The sequence below is a fragment of the Delphinus delphis genome, chromosome 15 (genome assembly GCF_949987515.2).
Source record: "Delphinus delphis chromosome 15, mDelDel1.2, whole genome shotgun sequence".
Classification (NCBI taxonomy): Eukaryota; Metazoa; Chordata; class Mammalia; order Artiodactyla; family Delphinidae; genus Delphinus; species Delphinus delphis.
Genome location: NC_082697.1, coordinates 46,724,480 through 46,747,363, shown reverse-complemented (window position 1 = coordinate 46,747,363; position 22,884 = coordinate 46,724,480). Strand labels below are relative to the sequence as shown.

Here is a 22,884-nt window from a genome sequence, read left to right as displayed (position 1 = left end):
ATGAAAAGAAGCTGGCCTCATTATTCATTTATGGTTCTATTTAAGTCATATCTTTCATGTTATTTGAATCCAGAAAGCCCTCTCTGGTTTGACTTTGCCTGATCCTTTCTTCATAGCCGCACACAGCAGTAGGGGAGGGGAGAGGCCAAAGGCGGCCTTGTCCCTGGAATCCCTTTTCCTGTTGTCTTTGGTGCACCGTGTGCCTGTCACTGTCCCAGCTGAGAGGTGGCATTTGCTGTGTCCTTTTCCACTTATGAGGCCAAGGGCAAAGGCAGCTAGAAGTGTCCTGTGGCCCTGGGGTGGCTGACACTTTTCTAGGGAGGTGGGAGGGACTGTGAGTGACAGCCCAGGAAGCAACTCTGACAGGGCACTGGGACTCTCCCAGCCTCCTTTGGGAGCGTCTGCAAAAATGGACCTACTCTGCAGAGCAGAGGAAAAATACCAGCTTTTGCTCCAAAGGAGACTTTGAAGGACTTGCAGAGGAGAAGTGACTCTTCCTCCAGAGCAGATATCTTAACCTGGACCCCTGCCCCTCTCTCCTCTCCTACTCCAAGGAGCCAGGCTGTCTCCCCCGCACAGTCGATGTCCTGTTTCTCACCTCCTCTCCCCTTTTCCTCCAGGTTGTGGCTCTGTCCTCCTGGTGCCTGCTGAGGGACTCCATTTACTACACGCTGTCCGTGGTCGCGCTCATCGTGGTAAGTGTGTGATGGGCACCTCGCCTGGATCCCTGGCCTCTTATCTCCCAATCATCCTTCTCAGCTTGGGGTGACGTGTGGCTCCTCCAAGTGGAGCAGGTGCGTGGAGGCGGCTACTTTGATCACTCAGAACCCCAGCCTGATGGTCCGGTGCTCAGAGCAGGAGCTGGCTCTGGTCCCCCAGCTCCATGAGCATCCCCTGCTGTTTTCCTACGATTCCCCCGACCCTTTGCACTCACTTTCCTCATGGGCTCCCCTGTAACTCCCTTCAGCATCCCTGGGTGTGGACCTTCCTTCTCCCCCTTACTCTGTGCACTCTCCCAGGACACGCCCTGCCCGTCCCACTGTACCCGTTGTCATTACCGCCTTCACGCGGACACGCCTACACTGTGTCCCTAGCAGTGGGTAAGCAATTCTCTACTAGACACCTTCATGCCCCAGACCCAATGTGTCTCTACACTTGCGATGATTTCCCCAAGACTGGACCCTCCTCCTTTATTTCAGCCCCCGTTCCTACCCTAGCTACCCAGCCTGGGAATGATATTAAACTGACCTTCCCCCCAACTCCCAACATACGCATCTGGCGTCAGTGTCCTGTGGATTTTCACTTTGTAAAAGTCTCCCCAGTGTGTCCCCCATAGCCCGTTTTCCTTGAGGCTTTTTTCTCTGGCCTGCACTGATGAAGCTCATTGCAGATTAATGTAACGAGTAGCATCACAGCTGCCCCCCTCTATACCCCCTCCCTGGTCAGTCCTCAGAGCTGTCCAAACGGTGTCTCAACAAAGAACACCTGCAAATGCCAGTCCTGTGTTTATATGATCAGCGGCTCCATGTCCTGTGGGGACAAACCCAAATCCCTTAGCTTGGCAAGCCGAGCCGTCTAGGAGAAGGGCAGCAAGTCAGAACAACACATGGGAATCGGGAGACCTGGCTCCTAGTTCGGGTCCCCTTCTCGCTAGCTCTAATGACCTTGGAGAAATCAGTGTCTCCAGGTCTTAGTTTCCTTACGCACAGAACGGAAATAGATCCTCTGAAGGATTTACTTACCTGTTTACAAAGCACTTACCTGTATATTATTTAATTATAAATTAGATTTAATTATAAAGCTGTATACAAATAAGTCAAAAGTGATGTCTAATACAAGACTTTCCCCAAGGAATCAGATGGGTTAGTTAAGTCAACAGCAGCTCCAAGTGAAGAGCTTGGGTTTACAACCACAGCACCCTCATTCCAGGGGCGACTGACGATCAGGAGGGTTGAGACCAGCCCCCCAAGGGCAGAAGTGCTCCGACGTCCACGTTGGACTGGAAACACAGTGTGTCTGTTGAATTCCCGGTCAGCAGACTTAAGGACACCTATGAGCTCTGTGTTCTTGTACCTGTGGAAGAGGTACGATCACCCCCAGATCTAGAAGCCTCTGTTCACCCAGCCCAGACTGCTCAGACACGCTCTGCAGAATCTTTGTCCTGTGATGCCTGATCCCATACAGCTCACATGCACTCTGCTCTTCTGCTGTCAGGGTATTTTAGGATGATTTCTGAAAATTACATTTTTCAAGAGACATGTTAGTGGATGGTGTCAATGAACGCAGTTCTCCATTTTACTGAATTCCAGAAGGAGGTGTCCACCCTCCTAGAGACAAGGCGATGAGCCAGAACAACGCAGTCCAAGACCCCCTGGGAGGGACTTCCCTGGAGGTGCAGTGGTTAAGAATCCGCCTGCCAATGCAGGGGACACGGGTTTGAGCCGTGTCGAAGATCCCACATGCCGTGGAGCAACTGAGCCCAAGAGCCACAACTACTGAAGCCCGCGTGCCACAACTACTGAAGTCCATGCGCCTAGAGCCCGTGCTCTGCAACAAGAGAAGCCACCGCAGTGAGAAGCCCGCGCACCGCAACAAAGAGTAGCCCCTGCACGCCGCAACTAGAGAGAAAGCCCATACGCAGCAACGAAGACCTGACACAGGCAAAAATAAATAAGTAAATAAACTTATACCAAAGGAAAAAAAAAAAAAAACAAGACCCCCTGGGAGCACGGACTCGGCAGCGTCCACGCCCGTCGGCAGATTTGCCGGTGTCAGTTTCACTGTTTTCACATAGACACCTCCTGGACCTGTGTGAAATAACCTGTCTTCTGTCACATTTATCTGGCCGTGTTCAAGATAGAACAAATGTAATTGTTGCTAATGACGTGTGAAGAAACAAAGCGGTTTTGCATCCTCAGGCTGTGGGCGACGCTCACCCGAGCGGGGTCTTTGGGCAAAGCAATCACCTGCTGAGGATGAATCAGAGCTGACTCAGCTGCACGCAGGATGCCAGCAGCTCTGTGTTCCCTCCGATGGCAACAGAGTCAAAAGCAAGTGATTCTTTGCTGTGACCTAGAGATTGGACTGTGTATTTACCGACCTGACGTCAAGGCTAGATTTTTATGATCTTGAGAAAAATTACCTTTCTCCACTGTTAGGAAGTAATGGAAAAGAGAACGTCTGGGTCCTCAGGGTTTGGTCTCGGTTCTTTCTACTTTAAGTGGCGTTCCTCCACATTCAGCAGCACAGGAAGCGCTCAGCATGCCTCCTGGAAACGTGCAAACCAGAGATTTGAATTCAGTAGATCCTGGGGTTGGACCCAGGAAGCTTCACTTCAACCAGGATCTTCCCCCGTGATTCTGATGCCAGTGGCACCCACTGCGCTTGGAGAAACTCAACCTCAAATACGGCTGGACACCATTTCCTCAGATGTTCATCTGCAGGTGAGGATCGTCTCGAAAGGGGAAGCATCATGGCAGCTTGGTTGGCTGGATTTCTGAGGGCTGTTCGTTCTTGGGGTCATTTTCACATGAGACTTAAAACCAGCCTGAAGAGCAAAACAGCCTAATACCCGAAGAGCACCGCTTAGCAAGGGAGGTTCGTCCATGTCCACAGATCTCTTCCATGCGCCAGCCCCAGGCTGCTGCTCCACACGCCATATCTTTTTGTCAAGGTTTCCTAGTCTCCTCTTTCTATGTTTTCCCTCATGTCATGGTAACAGCATCACTTTTCTTTGGGTTTTCCTTGTATAACACAAAGCTTCTCCGTCGGACTCTGCAGTGGGCACTGAAAAGTCCTATATTTAGAACCCTCCTCCTACCCACAAATAATTACCAATAATTATCTGAATAATTTATTTTAACTATTAGGGTTTTTTTTACCCTCTCCCCCTTTTTATGGCTCTGAAATCTTCAGAAGGCAGTCCCCTGAGGTGCCACAATGAAGAGCTAATGCACCCGGAGGGCAAGTCCCGACTAAATGGGACCAGAGGCCACTTCTAAATACATCTGCCCACAGGGAGGAGCCCCGAGGACAGTCCCTCAGGGCTGGGGATCCAAAGAGCTGGAAAGACCACGCCTCCAGGGAGGCTTGGGGCCGCGGGTCCAGGGAGTGCTGATGGGGTCGTTACTACCCGGATTCTGAAACAGCTGACATGGAAGCTGCTGCAGAGGCCCAGGCCAAAAAGCAGAAACACAGCACGGGTGTTCTGAAACCAACAGAGCTTCAACCGGTTAACTTAGAGACAAGGGACTCAGTTCACGTCGATATCTGGGATTTACCTGACCTTTGCTCTCTGCTATTTTCTAGTTTGTTTGTTGTTGCTGTTTTTTAAAGAGAGAGCGAAAAAATAAATAGATAAATAGAGAGCGGAAGAAATTAAGGACATGCTCTCATCTAAAGCAGTTCTAATTGCAAAAGCGTACAGCGCCTGTCTCTCCGCGCCCTTCCCCCGCCCCATCAGGCATCCCCCTTTAGCCCAGGTGACATTCTCTACAGTGAAGCATCAGGCCCTGGAGAAGCTTGACATGGCCTAGGAAGCTCGCCCCGTGACTTGGGTCTCTTTCTGCAAGAGAAGTGTCGCTGTTTCGGTTCTGAGAGCATCCTGGGTCCTTCGGAGCACGTCCTGTGTGCCTCTACACGATGGGTACTCCGCAGACCCTCATGGACTCTCCCCAAGGACCCACCCCCACCTGACGATGGCAGCTCCAGCCTCCCCATCTTCTTTCTCCAAATTCCAGCAGACCCGACAGACAGTCTCTTTTATTGAAATGTTACTGTAATTTACATAATCATGTAATTTACATAAATGCAAATGATTCATTACATCGTCAATCTAACAGCTGCCCTAAAAGGAATACTTTATTTTTACCCTTCATCTCTGCTTCAAGATGGGGGATTTTGAGCACCAAGAGAAGGGAAAGTTCCAGGGGGTATGGAGCGGCCTCTGAGACAGGTTCCAGATAACAGACAGGCTCACAAATGCAGCTTGGGGGAGGAGGGGCTGCCCACCTGGAGAAGGGCCGGGTGGGCCATTGGCAGTGGGGGGGCCCCTCAGGGCAACCTGAGCACAGGCACAGCAGCAAGGCTCATCCGAGGTGACACTGCCCTCTCACTCAGTGCAGCCCCCCACTCTGATAAAGAGAGACAACTCAGCACTGTCCAATATGATAGCCACCAAGCACGTGAGCCTTTGAGCTCTTTTTTTTTAATTTTTATTTTATATTGGAGTAGAGTTGATTTACAATGTTGTGTTAGTTTCAGGTGTACAGCAAAGTGATTCAGTTGTACATATACGTGTGTCTATTCTTTTTCAAGTTCTTTTCCCATTTAGCCGTTGTACTCTTGAAATGCAACCATTGCAACCAAGGAACTGAACCTTATTTCATTCATTTCAACGTATGAGACCACATGTGGCTAGTGCCTATCAGCTTGGAGAGCACAGTGGTAGAGAGCAAATCCTTCCATAGAAAGTATACCTACATTCTCACGGGCACTTTCAACAGGCATAGACTCCACGCTTCCTACGGGACTGAGTACAGTGTTGGGTCTGTCGATGGAGATTTCCTAGTTCAATACTCACCACTGCACAAGCAGCTGTGATAGGAGTCCTATTTTACAGATGGCAACACCAAGGCTCCAGAAATCCAGGGATTTGCTCAAGGTGAGCGAGCTGCAACCTCTCAGGCCAACCAGAGCGGGAGGAGAAGATGTACAGCTGCATCAGCCCAGCAAAGAATTCAGGTTTTCCCGCCAACAAAACCTGCCTCGTACAGTCTGGCTTTACCCCACCTACCACGAAGTCCACCTTCACAGGGGCACCCGGAGGAAGCGCTTACTTTACGTTTGGAGACTGAACGTCTGCCTCCCTCTCCTGGAAGTCTTTCATTAAGACGACTCATCTTAAATCTCCTTATCTCGCCCTTTCTGTGAGAGGAAAGTGCCTGACATGTACCCTGCTGACTGTCCTCTGGTACCCACTGTCCTCCACGGCCTGTTCCCCTCGGGCCCTTCCTCCTTCTCCAGTGTGGAGACCCTGAGGCCCTTCTGCTCACGATTACATCTCAGGGCCCCAGCAAAACGGGAATGACTCTGGCAGCCAGAAGATTCTCACACAGAAGGATGTGAGAGAACATTCAAGTTCCTCAAACAAACCAGGGGGTCCCCCGTTCCCTAATCCCTGCCACAGTGAAGAGGCAGGGCTGCTTTTAAGTGGTGCTGGGGTCAGGGAGGGAGCCGGGGCATCCGAGCATTTGCTCCTAGAGCCGGGAATCAGGTTGGCTGGACGGGATTCCAGGAGACTTGCTCTTTCCCGAGGACAGCAACTTGGACATTTTAGTTCCTCGCCTGTGTTTTTGCGCTGCTGAGCGAACGTAACCTTTTGCTTTAACAACCGTCATCTCCTGTATCCTAAATTGGTCCTCTCATCACTGTTTCTTCTGCTGTGGCCTGCCCTGCAGGTTGATATGGGGATGTCCAGCTCTGCTCAAGCTCTGCCTTTAGTTCCTACCCTCCTGTATCCCCAGCACCGTCAGGTCGGCCAGCTGGAGATGTTCATGTCAGAATCACGATTTACCCTGCAATTGGAAACCATATCTGTGCCTCACAGCTGTTTTCCAATGTATTCCATCTGACTCCTCCCCTCAGAGGGAATCGCCGTGGGCTCCGCTAAGCCACCCGCACCCCTGTCCCTGAAGCCGGAGGAATGCAGGACGCCGAGTAGGGCACGTCTCCTGAGGGCATCTACGCCGTGGGGGGGAGCAGTTTCCCTTCCCAGCAACGCGGGGAAGATGTTCAAGGTTTCAGTCTCTTGAAAGAGAATGATGGTGTTGATTTTCTCCTTTTACCTTCACTGCTTAAAATTCTGATGGTGCCAGAGATTACTGTACAAGCTACGAGGTCTCAGCTCCAGCACAGCAGCCGCCCAGCGCCATGGTTACCGCTTACAACCAGCCAGCCCAGGGCCGCCGTGCGCTGCGGGGCCAGCCTGGCCTCTCCTCTCCTGCCCACTTGCCTGCGACTACCGGCTGTCTGTTTCTTGCTGTTCCGCCTTGAGTTCCCTGGGTTGCTCGGTCATCCAGGGATTCACCTGCCTGATGGAATCCTGGCTCTCTCGGAAGAATTCTAGAGCAGTCACCAGCACTGAAAAGCTGGTTTCCATGGTACCCAAACGTTTCGCGGAGGCCTGGAGGAAAGAGGGTTTTTTCAGATTCACTCCTGTGAGTTCCCATTTAGCTCGTCTGCGGAACACGTGGAAAGCTTAGCGTGAAGCCGGGGGTTGCTCTGGAGGAACCAGATATGGGTCAGAGAGCAGGTCCCTGACCAGCCATGCAGCAAATCTGGGGCCCAGAGATCAGCGCACCCACGCGGGCCCTGGCGGGGGGTGGGGCAATAGCGGCCTCGCCCCAAACACAACCAGCAGAGCACAGAGAGCTGCTTTCCCAAGGCTTCTCTGCAAAATCCCACTTGGGAAAAGGATGGAGCACCTCCGACCGCTGCGCTCAGGTCTGGGGACTGCGTGTGGGTGTAACTGAGGGACCCACCCGGCCCCATCTCAGAGCACCGGGCAGGAGCTGCCTCCAGAACGTCACCCCGCCGCGTGATGGCAGTGGGCTGGCCGCAGACCGCTGCAGGAAGCGGTCTGTCCAGGGGCCCTTGCCCACCTCCCAGGAGATTTCATGGAGCCGCCAAGGGGACTTGGTCCAACTTGATCTCAACATCTCTGCCGGGGCCGGGCCGCTGGGATGCGGGGCCGGGACGTGAGCGCCACCTAGTGGGGACCGGCTGGAACTGGGGGCGCAATTTCTTGTTTCAGGTGGGGCAAGGCGTGTGATTTCAGGTTCTCTTCTACCCTAGTCACCCAGCCAGCAGGGGTGGGGAAGTTGTTTTGTCTTTTACTCACCGAGTGCGCATGAAAATACAGAGGGATGTGCAACACTCGTCTTAGGAGAATCAAATGAAATAAAATCTGTAAGGAATAAGAAATCCGCTCTAACCATCAACAACACCAAGTGAGAGTCACCATCTTTGTCGTCCTACGTTTTCAGACAGGCCGGTTCCATGCTCTGTCGGCGTGGTCCGGAGATGTGGTCTCCCAGGGGAACAGTCTGTGAACAGTGCGGGTTTCCTTCTGGGTGGGTGACAGTCAGCTGGCGGCCCCCTCCAGGCACCACCAGACTCTGCAGGCAGGTCTCTTTCCTCACCACACACAAGCCTCTTTCCATTCAGGTTTTCTCAAAGGCCTGATTTCTAGTCCCTTTTATCAATGTGACTGTTCTCTTTTGGAGGCTGTCATGTTTCCACCCAATCCTCTTGAAGCAGTGGGGTCAAACCCAGACCGTGTTCACTCGTGGGCCACAGGGTAGCTGAGGCCTCAGGGCCCCAGGTGGGCAGGGACCAGCATCACTGCCTCTGTCGTTTGGAAGTTTCTGGTTCCCTCCCCCCACCACGTTTGCATCCAGGCATGCCTCACTATTTCTCTGCTATTGTGTTCCCTGTAAATTCTGCTCTCACTTTGGAATCCTTTGTACAATTAAGCCCATTCTGATTTTTTTTTTCGCCTGTCAGTTAGGTGGCACAAAATGAGGCTTCTTCAAGCTGCTTGCATATTGCGGAGTGTTAGCTGCCCTCCCCAGAGAGGAGCATTAAATTGGTGATCTAATCAACTCTTTACTAGTATCTTGTGCTCTCTTAAGTGGCTCTGAATTGATTGTTCCAGCCTGCTGCCCAAGACTGATATTGAATTAACTTCAATTAATAGAAAACATTTTCCAACTTAAATCACTGCTTCTGTTCCATGATTTCTTGGATTTTTTGAAAGCTGGCAATTATGTAATAGCGGCTGGGAATGCCTTCCTGGGAATGAATTCCACACCATCCAGCCTGGATTGTGGGGCGGTTCCCTTTACTTCTTTATTTCTCTTCCCACTCTCGTCTGACATTTTCATCCAAATGCCGCCCTGTTGGATCCGATAATGACAGATGACAAAGCGGCAAAAACTGATGAAGCCGGTGTCTTTGTCAGTGTCTTGTTGGGAAGAGTGAGTTACAAAGAAAAGGGTGGCTCCTTTCTCCTCATCCTTCTCTATGCTCCTTTGGGGCGATTGGAGGGAGGTCCTCTTGTGCGCCTTTTCAGCTGCACCTGCTGGTCTTTGAGGTTTTCTCTGTGTCTCTCACAACTGGTGGTCGCTGTCATCGCCGGGGACTGAAGCGATGTCCCGTTGTTAGCCGAGTTTACCACCTGGGTGCAGTAATCACCCTCTACGCCCAGATGCTTCTGCCTGAGAGTCTCCAGAGGGCCCCTGAACGAAAGTTGCTCAGAGATGATCGCGCTCAAATCAGTCATGTCCTGTGAGTGTGGGAAGAAACAGCTTCCTACTTGAATGAAATAGAAGGGCATTCATTTGGTTTCAGCACCGTACCATCTGGGCAGATAGGGTGTCATGGAAAGAACATGAAGTTAGGAGCCAGGGCTGGGTTCTAGGACCAACTCTGCAGCTAATTGGGCGACCCCAGGGAAATTACTCATGTTCTCTGCAGCTCCGTTTCCCGTATAAATCAAAGGGCCAGAATTATACCCCCTTTTCCCCCAAAATGAGAAGTGATCTTAGATGCTATGTGGAGTAGGACTTAAGCTCAGTCCCGTCGTGTGTTTTCTTCGGCTCCTAACTGATCAGGGAGGGTCTCTGTTTGGCCCTTTGCACTGCTTCTGACCCTCGCTAATCTGCATAGAAGCGCAGGTGCTATCATAAAAGCTCGAAGGTGCTGTACGATGCGCAGAGACATACAGACAGCTTCCAGGGGGCCCGTAAGTGACTCATGTTTGCAAGCACCCACCAAGCTCCGCATCCCCTTCCAGATCTGAAATTCTACAAATAACGAGGTTGGGCATGCTTCCCTCTTGCTCCATCCTCTGACAGAACTTGCAGGAAGGCTGGGATGGCCGGATGCCCACCCGAGTCTGCCAACAAGACCTCCTTCCACGAACACTGACGAGAGACTAAACCAGCACAGAGGGGAGTTTGCCCACAGATGCTTCACACCCCAAACCGGCCCCAGCCCCAATTCCCACCAGCCAGCCACAAGGGCGGATAACATGCAGTTATAAAGCCTGTGTGTGCATGTGTATGTGTGTGTGTGTCTGTCTAATCTTCTCTCCTTTTTATTTTTTTTCACAGTTCATTTATGATGAACAAGTTTCCTGGTAAGTACCTCTTTTCCCCTTCCAATTTCCCCTTGCTATGTGGTAGAGACAGTACAGTAAAGAACAAAGTCAGCGTCTAGGAAAGAAAGGGAAATGTCGGGGCAGCTTGGAACAACTAGCATTTCTCAGGAACCCTCTGTCCATCTCAACAAAGAAATTAAATCAGCTTTCACGGAGCAGAGACCGTTTCCCTTGGGCTGGCCTGGTGGGCTTCCTTTGGGGATCCTTTTATCTTGCTGTCTTTATCATCCAGATTAGACAGTGTAAGGCAACTGTGCCTTTCCACAGTCAGTCATGGGCAAGGCCATGGTTAAAATTTGATGAACCTTTTCCAGTTGTCCAGACCGCGTCAGCATATTCCGAACACCATGTATTCAGTATATCCCAGGAACCAGAGGTGAAGACATGTCAGTGACCTTTAACCCATTAAAGTTCTGCCTAACATTCAAGAAGATCTTAGAGCTCTGAAAAATCAGTGATTTTTTTTGATAGATTAAAAAAATTGCCCAAATTAAGTATACGGGAACATTTGCATTTGGGTCAATGTCCAAATCACCTTTTTTGAGGTGGGTTCTGAGCATGTCTGCTGTGTTTGAAATGGAAACAGAAATGGGGTGTGTCATGCATTCTTGTTACATTTTTCAAATATTTGATCTGCAGAAGTAGAGTGATGTGAAAATACACCTACTTCTTCTGAAAGAACATCTCAGAAACAGGTAGTTGTGGTGCTGTAGGTAAACGACTTGCGTGGTATTATTTAGAGCTAAGAACGAGCTAGGAAAAGAAGCGCAAACAGCAAGGTCCTACTGTAGAGCACAGGGAACTCTATTCGATATCCTTTAGTAAACCATAATGGAAAAGAATATGAAAATAATAATAAATTATACCTTTAATTAAAAAAAGAATTACAGAGCCCAGCAGTCTTCGTTTTCAGCAAACTGAGTGCTAGCCCTTTGCTGGAGCGACATGTCTGTGTCCTAGGATGTCTCTGTGATTTTCAGAATTTGGGATGGTGGGGAGCATATCACATGGACCATAAACGTTACACACTATCCAGGGTATTAAGATACTTTTGTCGCCTCTCTCTCCTCTGTCCAAGAGGGCAAGGGGGGAGACAGCTGGGGGAACTTGCTCTAAGACGCATAGGCCCTATACTGACCCATAAAAATAAGAAGGAAGTCTTCTTTGAATAACAGTGATCGGGAAGCTGAAAGGGATCAAGACGCCTGGGAGCAGCACAGGTCAGAGGTCAGAGGCCAGAGGTCAGGAAGAACCTCCTCGTGGGATCCACCTGGACCTGGTGGCCACGTGGAGTGGTGACATTTTCCCCTCATGTCCTTGGGGATTACGTGCAGCACAAGAAAACTTGCAGAAGCGTTCCCATTCAAACTCATGGCGTGGTGGGCACAACCAATGCTCTGCCCCAGCAAACAGTAGGTGCCTAAGTGTTGCTCGGTGTTCCTGCTCTTTGCTAACAGTGCTGCCATAAGGAAAAGCAAGTTATGATCACAGTTGACCTCAGAAATTTTTCTGCTGCTTTTGTGCAGAAAACCTGAAAAAAGGAGACCCGCAGTGGTTTACCGTCTGTCAGTCTTAGAAGGAGCCCTCTCTCCACATCTCCTCGGCTTTGCTCGTGAAAACCACAGCAGGAGGAAATGAAAGCAGGTTCATGACAAGCCTGTGTCAGTCCTTACCCTCAAGGTGTCCTTTAGGATATTTCAGATGGGAAGGAGCAAGAACTGGAGAGTCTGTATCCTCTCCTTTCCAAAGGCTGACCCTCCTGCGATGTCAGGGGAGAGAACCTGGGTTCCTAGGCTACTCCCCGAGCCTGTGCTGAAGGCCGGATTCTGAGGTCATCCGCCCCTCAGCCTGGGCACCCGGGCTCCCACAGGAGGGAGGAGGCGGGAGGGCCACGGATACACGAGTTGCAAATTCCCAAGCTGGTTTTGGTCCAGCCTGGGGTGGGTTGGAATCATAACTCATGCACGGGTGAAACTGCGGGAAGAACTAGGGGAAGCTTTCACGGCACCGAATATCATTCTCAGACGGCCGACCTGTTGCGTAATCATGGTTATTATGTGGATGGGGTGACGGAGACCGTTTTGCACGAGCGAGGCTGAGGAGTTAAAGTCTGCACCACTGACCCATCACTGCTTTGGGATTTCCAGGGATTTCAGCTCCTCACGTGACTGCAAAATATACTGAACTTTAAGATATTTTTTACTGTCCACATCTCTTACTTTCTCTCCCAGCCACCCATGAGTATTTATTTTGCTGAAAGAGTGAGTCTAGGAGCTGATTCCTCTGATTTCTGTCCTAAGAGACAGACTCTTCAATCTTGCAATTAAAGCACAGTAGTATTTCAATAATTCCTTAAACAGTGAGTTCCTTTCCTTGTTGTAGGACATTCCAGCATGTTCTAGCAATGTCAAGGCAGGTAACCAATTCACCCCAAATCCTTGAAAGGAAACTAATGTCAGTTGCGCTTATTTTGAAACTAAAGTACTCTTTAGGAGCAAAGGAGCCTTGTCAAATACAAGTACAGAAGGGGAAGGGGTCCCCACCATGCGTGGTTTAGATTCCTTTACCGTTCCTCAAGCAGCATTCCACAGCAAGTCCCATTCAGCCAGGAAGTGGCCACCAGAAGGCTTTCAGTAGCAGGTAGTAGAAAAGCCAGCCACAGTGGATTACAGAAATAGTGGTTTATTTTTCTTACATATCAAGTACCCCAGATGTAGGTAGTACAGTGGCTCTGCATTTCTCTTGACCTTTCCCTCATGACCCCAAGATGGCTGCTGTGGTTCCAGCCATCAAGTTTGGATTGAAGGCAAGAAGGAAGAAGAAGGGGCTATGTCATTTCATTGGACACCTTTCCACCTTATATCTCTTTGGTCACAACTGGGTCTGCTTTGATCAATAAGTGTCCGGGGGGAATAGAATTACAACTTTAGACCAATCATTTATCCCACCCTCCTTGAGATCAAGGGTCCCCATTTACTGCCTCAACATAGTGGGGTTCCATTAGCAGGAAGAGGCAGGAGAATATCCGTCGGCTGCTTTTCCATCAGATTCCTGCCCCAAAAGACATCTGACATAGATAGCATCAGAGAGCCACCTAGTAGGGTATGTGTTCACCCTGCCCAGCAAGACCCCCACTGTTGCCAGAAGGAATTCAGAATGTGTCTTCAGTGAGTCTGAAGGCCTGACAAGAAAACGAAAGGATGCAGGGTGCTGTTTTTGTCTCTTCTTTGAGTGAGTCGTGACTTTGGGGGAGAAAGGAGAGCCTGGGACACGACCTGGACAGTGTCCATCTGCATGGTGTTGGAGACCGGCTTTCGTGGTTCTGGACCCTGGTTAGGAAGAGGAGACGTGCCCTCTGGGCGAGGGGTGGGGGTGGGGGGGTGACAGGGCGTAGCCCTCCAACACGGAAAAGAACAATCTCTGGCAGGAGAATCCAGGGCCAGTTGTAGGTGGTTCAGCGTGGAAGTTTGTGGGAAGGGAAGAGCACACCCAGATCACACAAGCCCAGGTCCTTGGAGGACAGCGGCGGGCTGTGGCCGGGAGGGGCAGATGGGAAGAGCGTGTGACATCAGGGTCTGCAGTTGGAGTCGCTTCAAGTCCCAAACTGTTCATTCCTGAGCACCTCCTGGCTGCCAGCCTCCGTTCCAGAACTGGACACAGAATGCAAAACCCAATTCTGCCGTGGCCTTGGGGATGTCTGAGATGAGGGGGGAGCAGACACGTCATCACGGTGTCATTTGGAGATACTCATGGCCCCAGGGGCAGGAGGTTGGGGGGCGACACCAGAGAGCAGGAAGCCAAGATTTGATGCTCAAACACGGAATCAGGCCGCAAAGCAGAGGGGCCTCAGAGAGCCTCACTTGACGAGGAGGAAGCACTGGGTGGACCCTGAGTCTGGGTGCCAAGAAGGCAAACCTGGAAGGCCAGCAGGAGAGGGAACCCCGCCGCCACAGGCACCCCTGAAATGTGACGGCAGAGACGCTTACTCACATATTGCAATGGAAGGGCTTGCTTTGAGTAAAAAATCAAAAAGAGACAAAGGAGTGAGAGAGTATAAATATACCTGTTCACCAAGTGCTGGACGTAATTCAGCCTCATGGGGATGTCTCTTTGACGTTGGCTTGTTTTCCAATGACCCCTCACCAAGTCTGTAAAAGTGCGTCGAAGCAATCACGTGACTTCCCTCCAGCTCTCGGGTATCTCTTCCTTCAGAATAAAGCTGGAATAAAAATTCGCTTTTCCCAGTTATGTTTATGCCACGTGTACATTGGTTTCAACGAGATAAGGACCACGCTCAGGCCCCTTGGAGGTGTCTTGCAACTGAAAATTGACATTTCGAGAAGTCTCACCTCTGCAGACGAGCTGAGTGCTGCTCTGTGCTGGGGAGGGCGGGGTGCCTGCCTGGGGGGCGCTCTGTCAGGGAGGCTGATCTAAGGAGAAACCAGATCGCTCAGGCGGGAATCAGATGTGAGGAGTGGTGTCGAGTGACTGCTAGAAACAGGCATTAGATGTGAATAAGTAAATGAAGAAGATAATCCCAGACTGGTCAGAGGTTTAAAGAACACAAACAGAAAGTGAAGGAGGAGTAGGCAGGGAAGACTCCTTGGAGGAGGTGACATTTAAGCTGATATTTGCAGGATGAAAGGGACCCGCGAAGGAGTGAAGGGAAAAGCATTCCTGGCAGAGGGGACGTTAAGTGCAAAGGCTCTGAGGAGAAGGAAGGAGCTTGCCGTGTGCAAATGAAAGGAGGCCAGGTTGGGACACAAGAGGATTGGGGGGAGAAGGAAAAAGAACCGGGTTTTGCAGGGAGGGGCACCTTTGATTTTTTTCTCAAGTCTTTTGGGAAGCAATTGAAGAGTCTTAAGCAGAAGAATGACAGGATCCAGAAGCATTGAGGAAGGCAGTTCAGAGGCTGAAATTAAGGTGGGGGAGGGAGGTAGCAGTGGAGCGGGCAGACACCCACAATTCCAGAGATATTTTGGACGCAGAGTCCCGACGGGCATGGGGGAGGGTAGAGAAGGGCTCCACTTTTATTTCCAGATGTGGGGCTTGACTGTGCAGTTCACTGACATGGCAAAGCCCTGGAGAACACGAAGCTGGGGCGTAGGAATTAGGAATTCTGTTCCGACCTGCATCTAGACGCCACGTGGGGAGGCTGTATTGACAAGTGGATCCTGAACCTGGAGCGGGGAGAAGTGTGGCGTGGACGTGTCTGTTGGTTTTCCAGAAATGGGACAAGAGGACATCACCTAGAGAGAACGTTAGAGGTCACACTGAAGAAGTGGAGGGGACACAAAGGGAGGGAGAAGAAATTAGGGGACAGGAGGAAAACCAGGAGTGTGGCCCTCAGAAGTGAGGAGAAGAGAGTGTCTTGTGAAGCGGGTGGGCAATCAACTTCAGATGCTGCAGAAACACTGAACAGGATGACAGAGGACCATCTCTGTGGTTGTGCATATCTGCAGAATCATTCTCAGCCAATGCATGGTAGCTCGTTATCCTGTGGACATACCATAACTCACGTACCCACTTCTTCATCTGATAACCGCCTTGCTTCTTTCCAACACTTAATTTTTATAAAACAGCACTGCAACGAACACCCTGTGTGTGCCCCCTCTTTACATTTGATCACATATTTTCCCAGGATCAGTTTCCAGACATGGAACTTGAAAAAGCGAAGGAAAGCCATAACCTAGAATTTCTTCATAGACCATCCTCCAGGCACCTTTTCTTAAAGTCAAAATTACTCCCTCAATTAACTAATTAAATTCTACAGCTAAAGGGGAACCTAGAAATCACGTTCCCTTGCTTTTTAACTGAAAGTTACTAAACTAAAGAAAATAGAGGAAATATTCAAAGTATCAGAAGTTCAAGGTACATTCCAGACGTTTTCATTATTTTTCTTTCTTGCTTGCTCTTGACCATTTTCCCCCTCATTCACGCTAATCCTCCCTGCTAGCACCTTCCCTGCCCAAGGTGTCTGTCTCTCTCCCCCTCTGTCCCTCCCTCTCCCTCTCCCCTCCCCCCCAACTATTCTTCCTTTCCCTCTCCGTCTCCCTCTCTCTACACATGCCTTGCTCTGATATACCTAACAGTCCCTTGGTTGCCCTTATCAGTTCCTCTAGTTTGCCCCTTGTAACTGTATCTGAATAGTTTCAGTGAATGATTAAGCTGTGGTCAGATTTATACACATAGCCCTATATTCAGCTATATTATAGAAGGCTTGCTGGGTTCAAAATATTCTTTGGGGTGAGCAAATAACAGAGAAGAGGGAGCATTTTCCTTTGAAGTAGGGGAGGAAGAGAAAGATCCTGCAAACCTGGATACAGCCTAGGAAATGTCTGCAGACCTGGAAATATGTGGAACTTGTTTGCACGTCTGCTTCATGCTTGCCGTGCTCGGCAGGTTGAGCTGCCGTTCGCATCACACACGTGTCTGAGAGGACCTGGAGCACGGCACATCTGTCTAGGGCGGCTTCTGTTAACTGACCATTCTTGGTTTGTCCACAGGTGGGAGTCTTTGGTCCTCGTGCTGATGTATCTCATCTACATTGTCATAATGAAGTAAGTAAAATACTTTCTTAGTTTCTCTCCCAAAACTCTTTCCTACACTCAGCATTATGTGATAATGTGGACAGAGGAACAGGGGACAGGGCGGGTGCCTGTCATCAGAGGCTCACTTGGCTCCCTGGGCAGCCTGCTAGGAATCAATGCAATCTCGACTTATAGCAAAAGCATAGACCCTTCCAACCCAAATGTATGATAGAATCAAAGCTTCGTGGTTTCGTTTGAGCAATCTCTCAAACCGTTGCCCCCTCTTCAGGACCTGGCAGCCTAGCTTTTGGCTGTTTTTTTCGCTCACTTTCATAACAAGAGAGGAGGTAAAGCTCAATGTGTTATGTTTCCATATAGGTGGAGGGAAGATGGGGCCAGAGCTGGATAAGAGATAACTAAAACCATGGATCAGATATCTACAGACTTCTGTTATTTGTATTGTATTAGTCAGCTATTGCCGCTTAACAAATGACCACAAAACTTAATGGCTTAAAACCACAAACGTGTATTATCTCATCCAGTTTCTGAGAGTTAAGCATCCAGGAGCAGTTGAACTGGAGGGTGCTAGCTCCGGGGCTCTCTTGGGATTAGAGGCAAGATGTTGTCCAGGGCGGCTGTCATCCGTTTGGGGCTCCAAGACGGCCCACTCACACTGCTAGTGAGTAGGTGCTGGTCGTTGGCTGGAGGCCCCAGTTCCTTACCATGTGGGCTTCTCTTCAGGGCCACTCTACTGTCCCCACACCCGGGAGTTGGCTTCCAAAAGAGCAGGTGATTCAAGAGAGAGCAGGAAGGACCCAGCAACACCTTTTATGATCTGGTCTCACAAGTCACACACCATCACTACTGCCATGTTCTGTTTATTAGAAAAGAGTCACTCAGTCCAGTCCTCACTCAACGTGTCTACTTTGCCTTTTGAAGAGAGGAGTGTCACAGAATGTGTGGATGTATTTTAAAACCACCACATTATGCGTGCTTGTTCCCCTTGGAGTCTGGACAGCTTACCACCTGTATCAAGAGTTATGTCGCTGATGTTTCCCGTACTCTAACGTAAAACGTAAGCACCATGGTTGGAACCTGCCAGTTCATCTTTTTGCTGAGTGCCATGGAGTTGAGGAGGTTGTCAGTAGTGCAGAGATATTCTGTGCTGCAGATTCCTGCCCCACGGGAGCTGTTCCTTTCGCTCTAAGTTAGTCCATACTCTCCCCAGTCTATGTGACTGCAGGAGTGATCACCTTCTCTAGGGGGCAGGACAGCAGACCGCTCTCAGAAACTGCCCATTTGGACCCGTCGGGTAGCAGTCTGCAATTGACATGTCAAGTTTTCCTTGCTGTTGAGGCCTGACAAAGATTAATTCTGGTGGCCGAGAGCCCGTTGGGAGAAATCGGCGTGGCCACTGACAAACGTCACAGGAACAGTGAAGGTAGGAGCTGGCTTGACCGATGGCCAGGGCGGGCTGTAAGTCATCTGCTGCCATTCCACTCAATGTAGCACCCAGTTTCCACCTCAGGAGCTGTCCCACAGTCAGTGTGGACCCAGTAACTGGGTCGTGTGACTGGAAGAGGACATTTCTACTGATAGAATAGAACCTCACCCAAACTGATCCTGGTGTGGAGTTACCGTGAGGTAGCAAACAAAGAAACCAGATACTTTCACCACAAATCACCTTGCATTTAAGCATCCCAGTACATCAGCTCCCATGAAAACCAGAGCTGGCCCAAAAGTTTTCCACGGTTTCTAGATTCCAAGGAAAAGCCTTTAAAGATGGAACGAGCCAACTTGTTCCTCTTTCTCTCAAAGAACAAAACTACTAGGGGATCGGTGCCACAGTCAGGAAGCCTCACCATTAGACGTCTTCTGTCAGCATTTTTTGCTTCACCTTTTTTTTTTTTTTTTTTTACATTTTGATGCTTTGAGACCCCAAAGAGTCAAGAGCGCTCATATTCCCTTTTGAAAAGGGAATCCGTCAGTTATTCCAGAGAATTGACTGAGTGTCTGCTGTAAGCCCAACGTGGATCTAGGGTTTTAAATCTGAATTCAGATGAAAGCATGTCCCATACTGAATTCACCAGGGGCTACACGGAATAAGGAGGTCTTCAAAAGTGTTTTTCATCTAAAAAGAAGGAAGATGGAGGAATTTTGCTAGCGTGCATTCTGTGACCACAGTACCCCTCTACTGAGCCATCGTAATGCCCGTGAGTTGCCGGCGGGGCACGTGGACGTAAAGATAACACAGTGAACAATCTCCCTACCCCAAACCGTGCCCAGTGTGGAAGCTGATGAGGTGTGTTTCTGCTGATGCCTCAGCTTCACCAACCTCCCAGCTGTTCAGACCGGCAGGATACAAATAGACCGGGGAAAGGCAACTACTGTGCTCGTGGAATTTTCTGCATAAATTCTAGTCCTAAGTTCTAAATTGAAATCTCTGCTCTTTAGCCATCCCGCTCCATAATCAGAGGCTTTAATCACTGGGTTTTATAAAATCTGATTTATAAAATTGCATGCTTCACAATAAAATAGCTTCAGGGTGCAAGCACAAAATTTAAAACATTCAATTAAAAATATAAAACAGAGCAGCAGCCGTTAAAAACAGCATGTATTAGAGCCATCAGCTGCCTCCTGGGTAGATGGCTTTAAAATAACTTTAAACGTTCTGTCTGAAGGTCATAAAGCAATTCCAGTTTGGCCCAACAGGTAGAAACCTTCCCGGAGCCTGAGGCATACCCGGCCTCAGCGAGGGTTGATTTCTGTACTGCTATGTATGTCACTTCCCTGGGGTTTGGTCCCCAGATGAGGCAGTGTGGTCTGGTGGTTAAGATCAAGTGCTTCCTGTGCAGCCCCGGCCATGGGACCTGGGCCAGGTGATTCCGTCATTTTGAATCTCAGTTTCTGCTTCTAAAAACAGAATGAACGATGCTTCCTACCTGAAAGGGTGTTTGTAGGATGGAACGTGATGGAAGAGTTAAGGAATTAACCAATATCTGCTTCCAGGAAAGCGCTTATAATACTACGATGCATAGTATTATTATCCTATTATCCAAATCCAAATAAACGTATAACACACAGTTGTTAACTTTTAAAGCAAACACCCAGGCGAGTCAGTATTTCTGTGGGGAAAGTGGATTCTGAGTCAAGGTGCCAGAAACACTACGTCTCCCCTAGAGCCCCATCAGGAGGGGAGAGAAAGAAAGTGGGGAGGTCTTTCCATTAAGAAGAACGTTGACCGTGCAAAGCAGTCGGCAGACTAGCGTGACACACCCCGCGTGCTTGCCAGGAGCCCTACAACCATCAGCTAGCTTCCTCCACCCACACCCCTAGCAGCTTCCCTCTCCCCACGTGACCTGAAGCCCCAGACAACATGTCAGTTCACCTACCCAAACGTCAGTGCGTGTCTCTTAAAGGACTCATGTTTCACCTAACCACCACGATCACAACTAAAAGAACGCTAATGCTTTGATACGAGTAAGTATCCAGTCAGTGTTCAAATTGTCAATGGTCTCAGAAATATCATTTTTATAGTTTTATTTTCATCTCATAAATGTCATAAATATTTTAAAAACCAGTGAGTTTCCTAGGATTCCTCTATGGGAGTCTTCTAATACCAACGATAAAGGGACCGGGACATTTACCTACCAGAACATCCTAGGACCTTGACCAAGCTCCCTCCCTTCCAACACACGTGGAAGAAGCACTGCACAATGTTTTGATTGTTTTCCACTCAATCGTTCTGGAGAATCATAGCCCAGAATTTTTTCATAAAGCCAAGGGCGCAGCAGACCTGGAATTACGGCACAACAGTGACAGACATTCGCAGGCTCCCAGCCTATGACCTCAGGAAACCAAAGGCAGGCAGAGACCTCGACAGCCAGCCCGCCTGTACACGTGGACCGTGATGCAGAGCCCGGGGTGGCAGCAGAGACGGACGTGACGCCTTGACCTTCCTCCACCAAGCATGCCCCTGACAGCAAAGGCCCTGGGGACGTGGCCCAGAGGAGGGAGACCTTGCCCATCCCTCTGAGTCTCACAACAGCCCTTCCACGCACACACAGACCCCGAGTAAGGGAACTCAATCCCAGAGGTCCCCCTGCTGACATGGAAGACTCTGCAGAGAAAGCAGTGTGTCCCTATGTATCTATGTGATGTTGGCTTTATTTTCACTTACCGTATATTCTCAAGTTGGGAAATGGGCAGGTTGTATATTCTGGGGGAAACAGGATGATAACATAATAACCTAATAACTTAAGGCACAGGGTCCCCCACAGGCGTCCAGGCTCAGGGAGCTGGGAGCCGGGGAGGCAGGTATGGCCGTGCTGATGGGCTCTTTCCGCTTATGGCCATGTCCAGATACAACGCCTGCATACACCAGTGCTTCGAGAGGAGGACCAAGGGTGCAGGAAACATGGTCAACGGCTTGGCCAACAACGCTGAAATCGACGACAGCAGCAACTGCGACGCCACCGTGGTGCTACTCAAGAGAGGTAACCCTGGGGGGCTGCGTCCCCCGCCAGGCCCCAGAGGGTGTGTCTGCCCCCAGGGAGGCCTCCCCCCTCCCTCGCTGCATCGGGCAGGGAGCAGGTTCATCCTGGTGATGGGCAAACTCTGAAAGCCAGTGGAAGTTCTTGGACCAAACGTGCTGGGGGTGATATACGGAAAGTGGGGAGATGGTAAAGGAGAGGAGGCCATGGGTGTCAAGGTGCTGACTCTGTCACATTCTGACTGAGTGACCGTGAAGCAAGTTACTTAACCTCTCTGAGCCTCAGTTTTCTCTTCTGCAAAATGAGGATAACTTTTGTAACAAGGAGATAAAGTCTGCAGAATACTCCATTAATTATAGTTGTTATTAGCGTATTATTATATCCAAATTCACTTTCAGGCTACATTACCTCAGTTTCCGAGCTGCAAAATGACAGAGGAAATTACCCTTTTTTCCCCAAAGTAATGCTTACATTCAATAGATACTTCTTAAGCAGCTGATACACAAAGCGATAATACAGTGCTCTCTAATCATTTTCTTTCTTCGAGGAACATGGAAAATTATCATTTATGTTTGCCTAGAATGCGTTACACTTTTCATTTAATTTCTTTTTAACTTTCCCCTTGAAATGTGTGGGTTTATTTCTTCGCAGTCCCATTTTGTTTGCTTTTCAGGCAAAACAAAAGAAATTAGAAAATCTATAGGTTATTTTCAAATACATATCTAAGTTTGAAATCTGTGGGTACTTATTAGAATTTGAAAATCAATTATTTGATATACTGTTCTCACTAATTATATGCATGGTGAACAAAAGACTTACGAGTATTCAGTGCCATCCCACGTAAGGATTTCATTTAGTTTCTTCTCTTCAGGGTAGTTCGTAACCATGAAAGGAATACTCTTAGGGAACCAAAGAGCGCTACCTATTTTATTAGTCAGTGTTTCCAGAGATCATTTCATGGTTTAGTGGCCTGGAGAACAGGAGTGAGACCTTGGCCAGGTACCCATGAGCTGTGCGCTCGTACTGCAGCATCCACAGAGAGGGCCTTGGGCCATGACGGAAGTTATTTTCAGGCCTGCCAGCAGATCCTGACGCAAGATTTGCCCTAAGCCCCCTCTGGACTCGAGCCCAGCTCCCCACCCCTAGCCCCCGGGCAGCCCTGCTCACAGGCTGGGCCACAGCAACGCGGGCATCCCCCCACCATGTCCTCCACCCGGACTAATGTCAGTTCTGCAGCTTTTAACAGCTCAGAACGAGCACTGCTGACATTTGAAGGGCATAAAGTGTTACGAAAGACTATTGGGGTCTTTCCTATGCCCCAGATATGAGCGGCAGGAAAAGAATCCTTTGAGGACAGAGGGGGATTCTCTTATGTTATCACTCATTCTCACCATGTTCGTGAAGGACTCTTAAATTGTTTCAGGTCATTTCAAAGAGGTATCGATGAGCCCCGTAGAAAGCAGATTTTAACTCTTCTTCAAATTTTGATCATGACAACCCTTCCAGGATGGATGGATGGTTGGATGGAAGGAGGAGGGAAGGGAGGAAGGAAGCGGGGGAGGGAGGGAGGGAGGCAGGGAGAGAGGGAGGAAGGATAGATGGGTAGGTGGGAGGATAGATGAATGGATGGATGGGTGGA

The 22,884-nt window shown here is 49.5% G+C and overlaps 1 protein-coding gene across 1 annotated transcript in view; it reads left to right on the top strand.

The window, feature by feature from the left end:
• The window catches only part of SLC24A3 (solute carrier family 24 member 3), a 460,336-nt gene that overhangs the window by 400,044 nt on the left and 37,408 nt on the right, over nucleotides 1-22,884 (top strand). Inside the window, exons 7-10 of the mRNA XM_060032943.1 lie at nucleotides 621-695; nucleotides 10,176-10,201; nucleotides 16,729-16,782; nucleotides 21,115-21,248. Coding sequence (XP_059888926.1) covers nucleotides 621-695; nucleotides 10,176-10,201; nucleotides 16,729-16,782; nucleotides 21,115-21,248 — 289 coding nt within the window. The remainder of the gene's footprint in view (nucleotides 1-620; nucleotides 696-10,175; nucleotides 10,202-16,728; nucleotides 16,783-21,114; nucleotides 21,249-22,884) is intronic.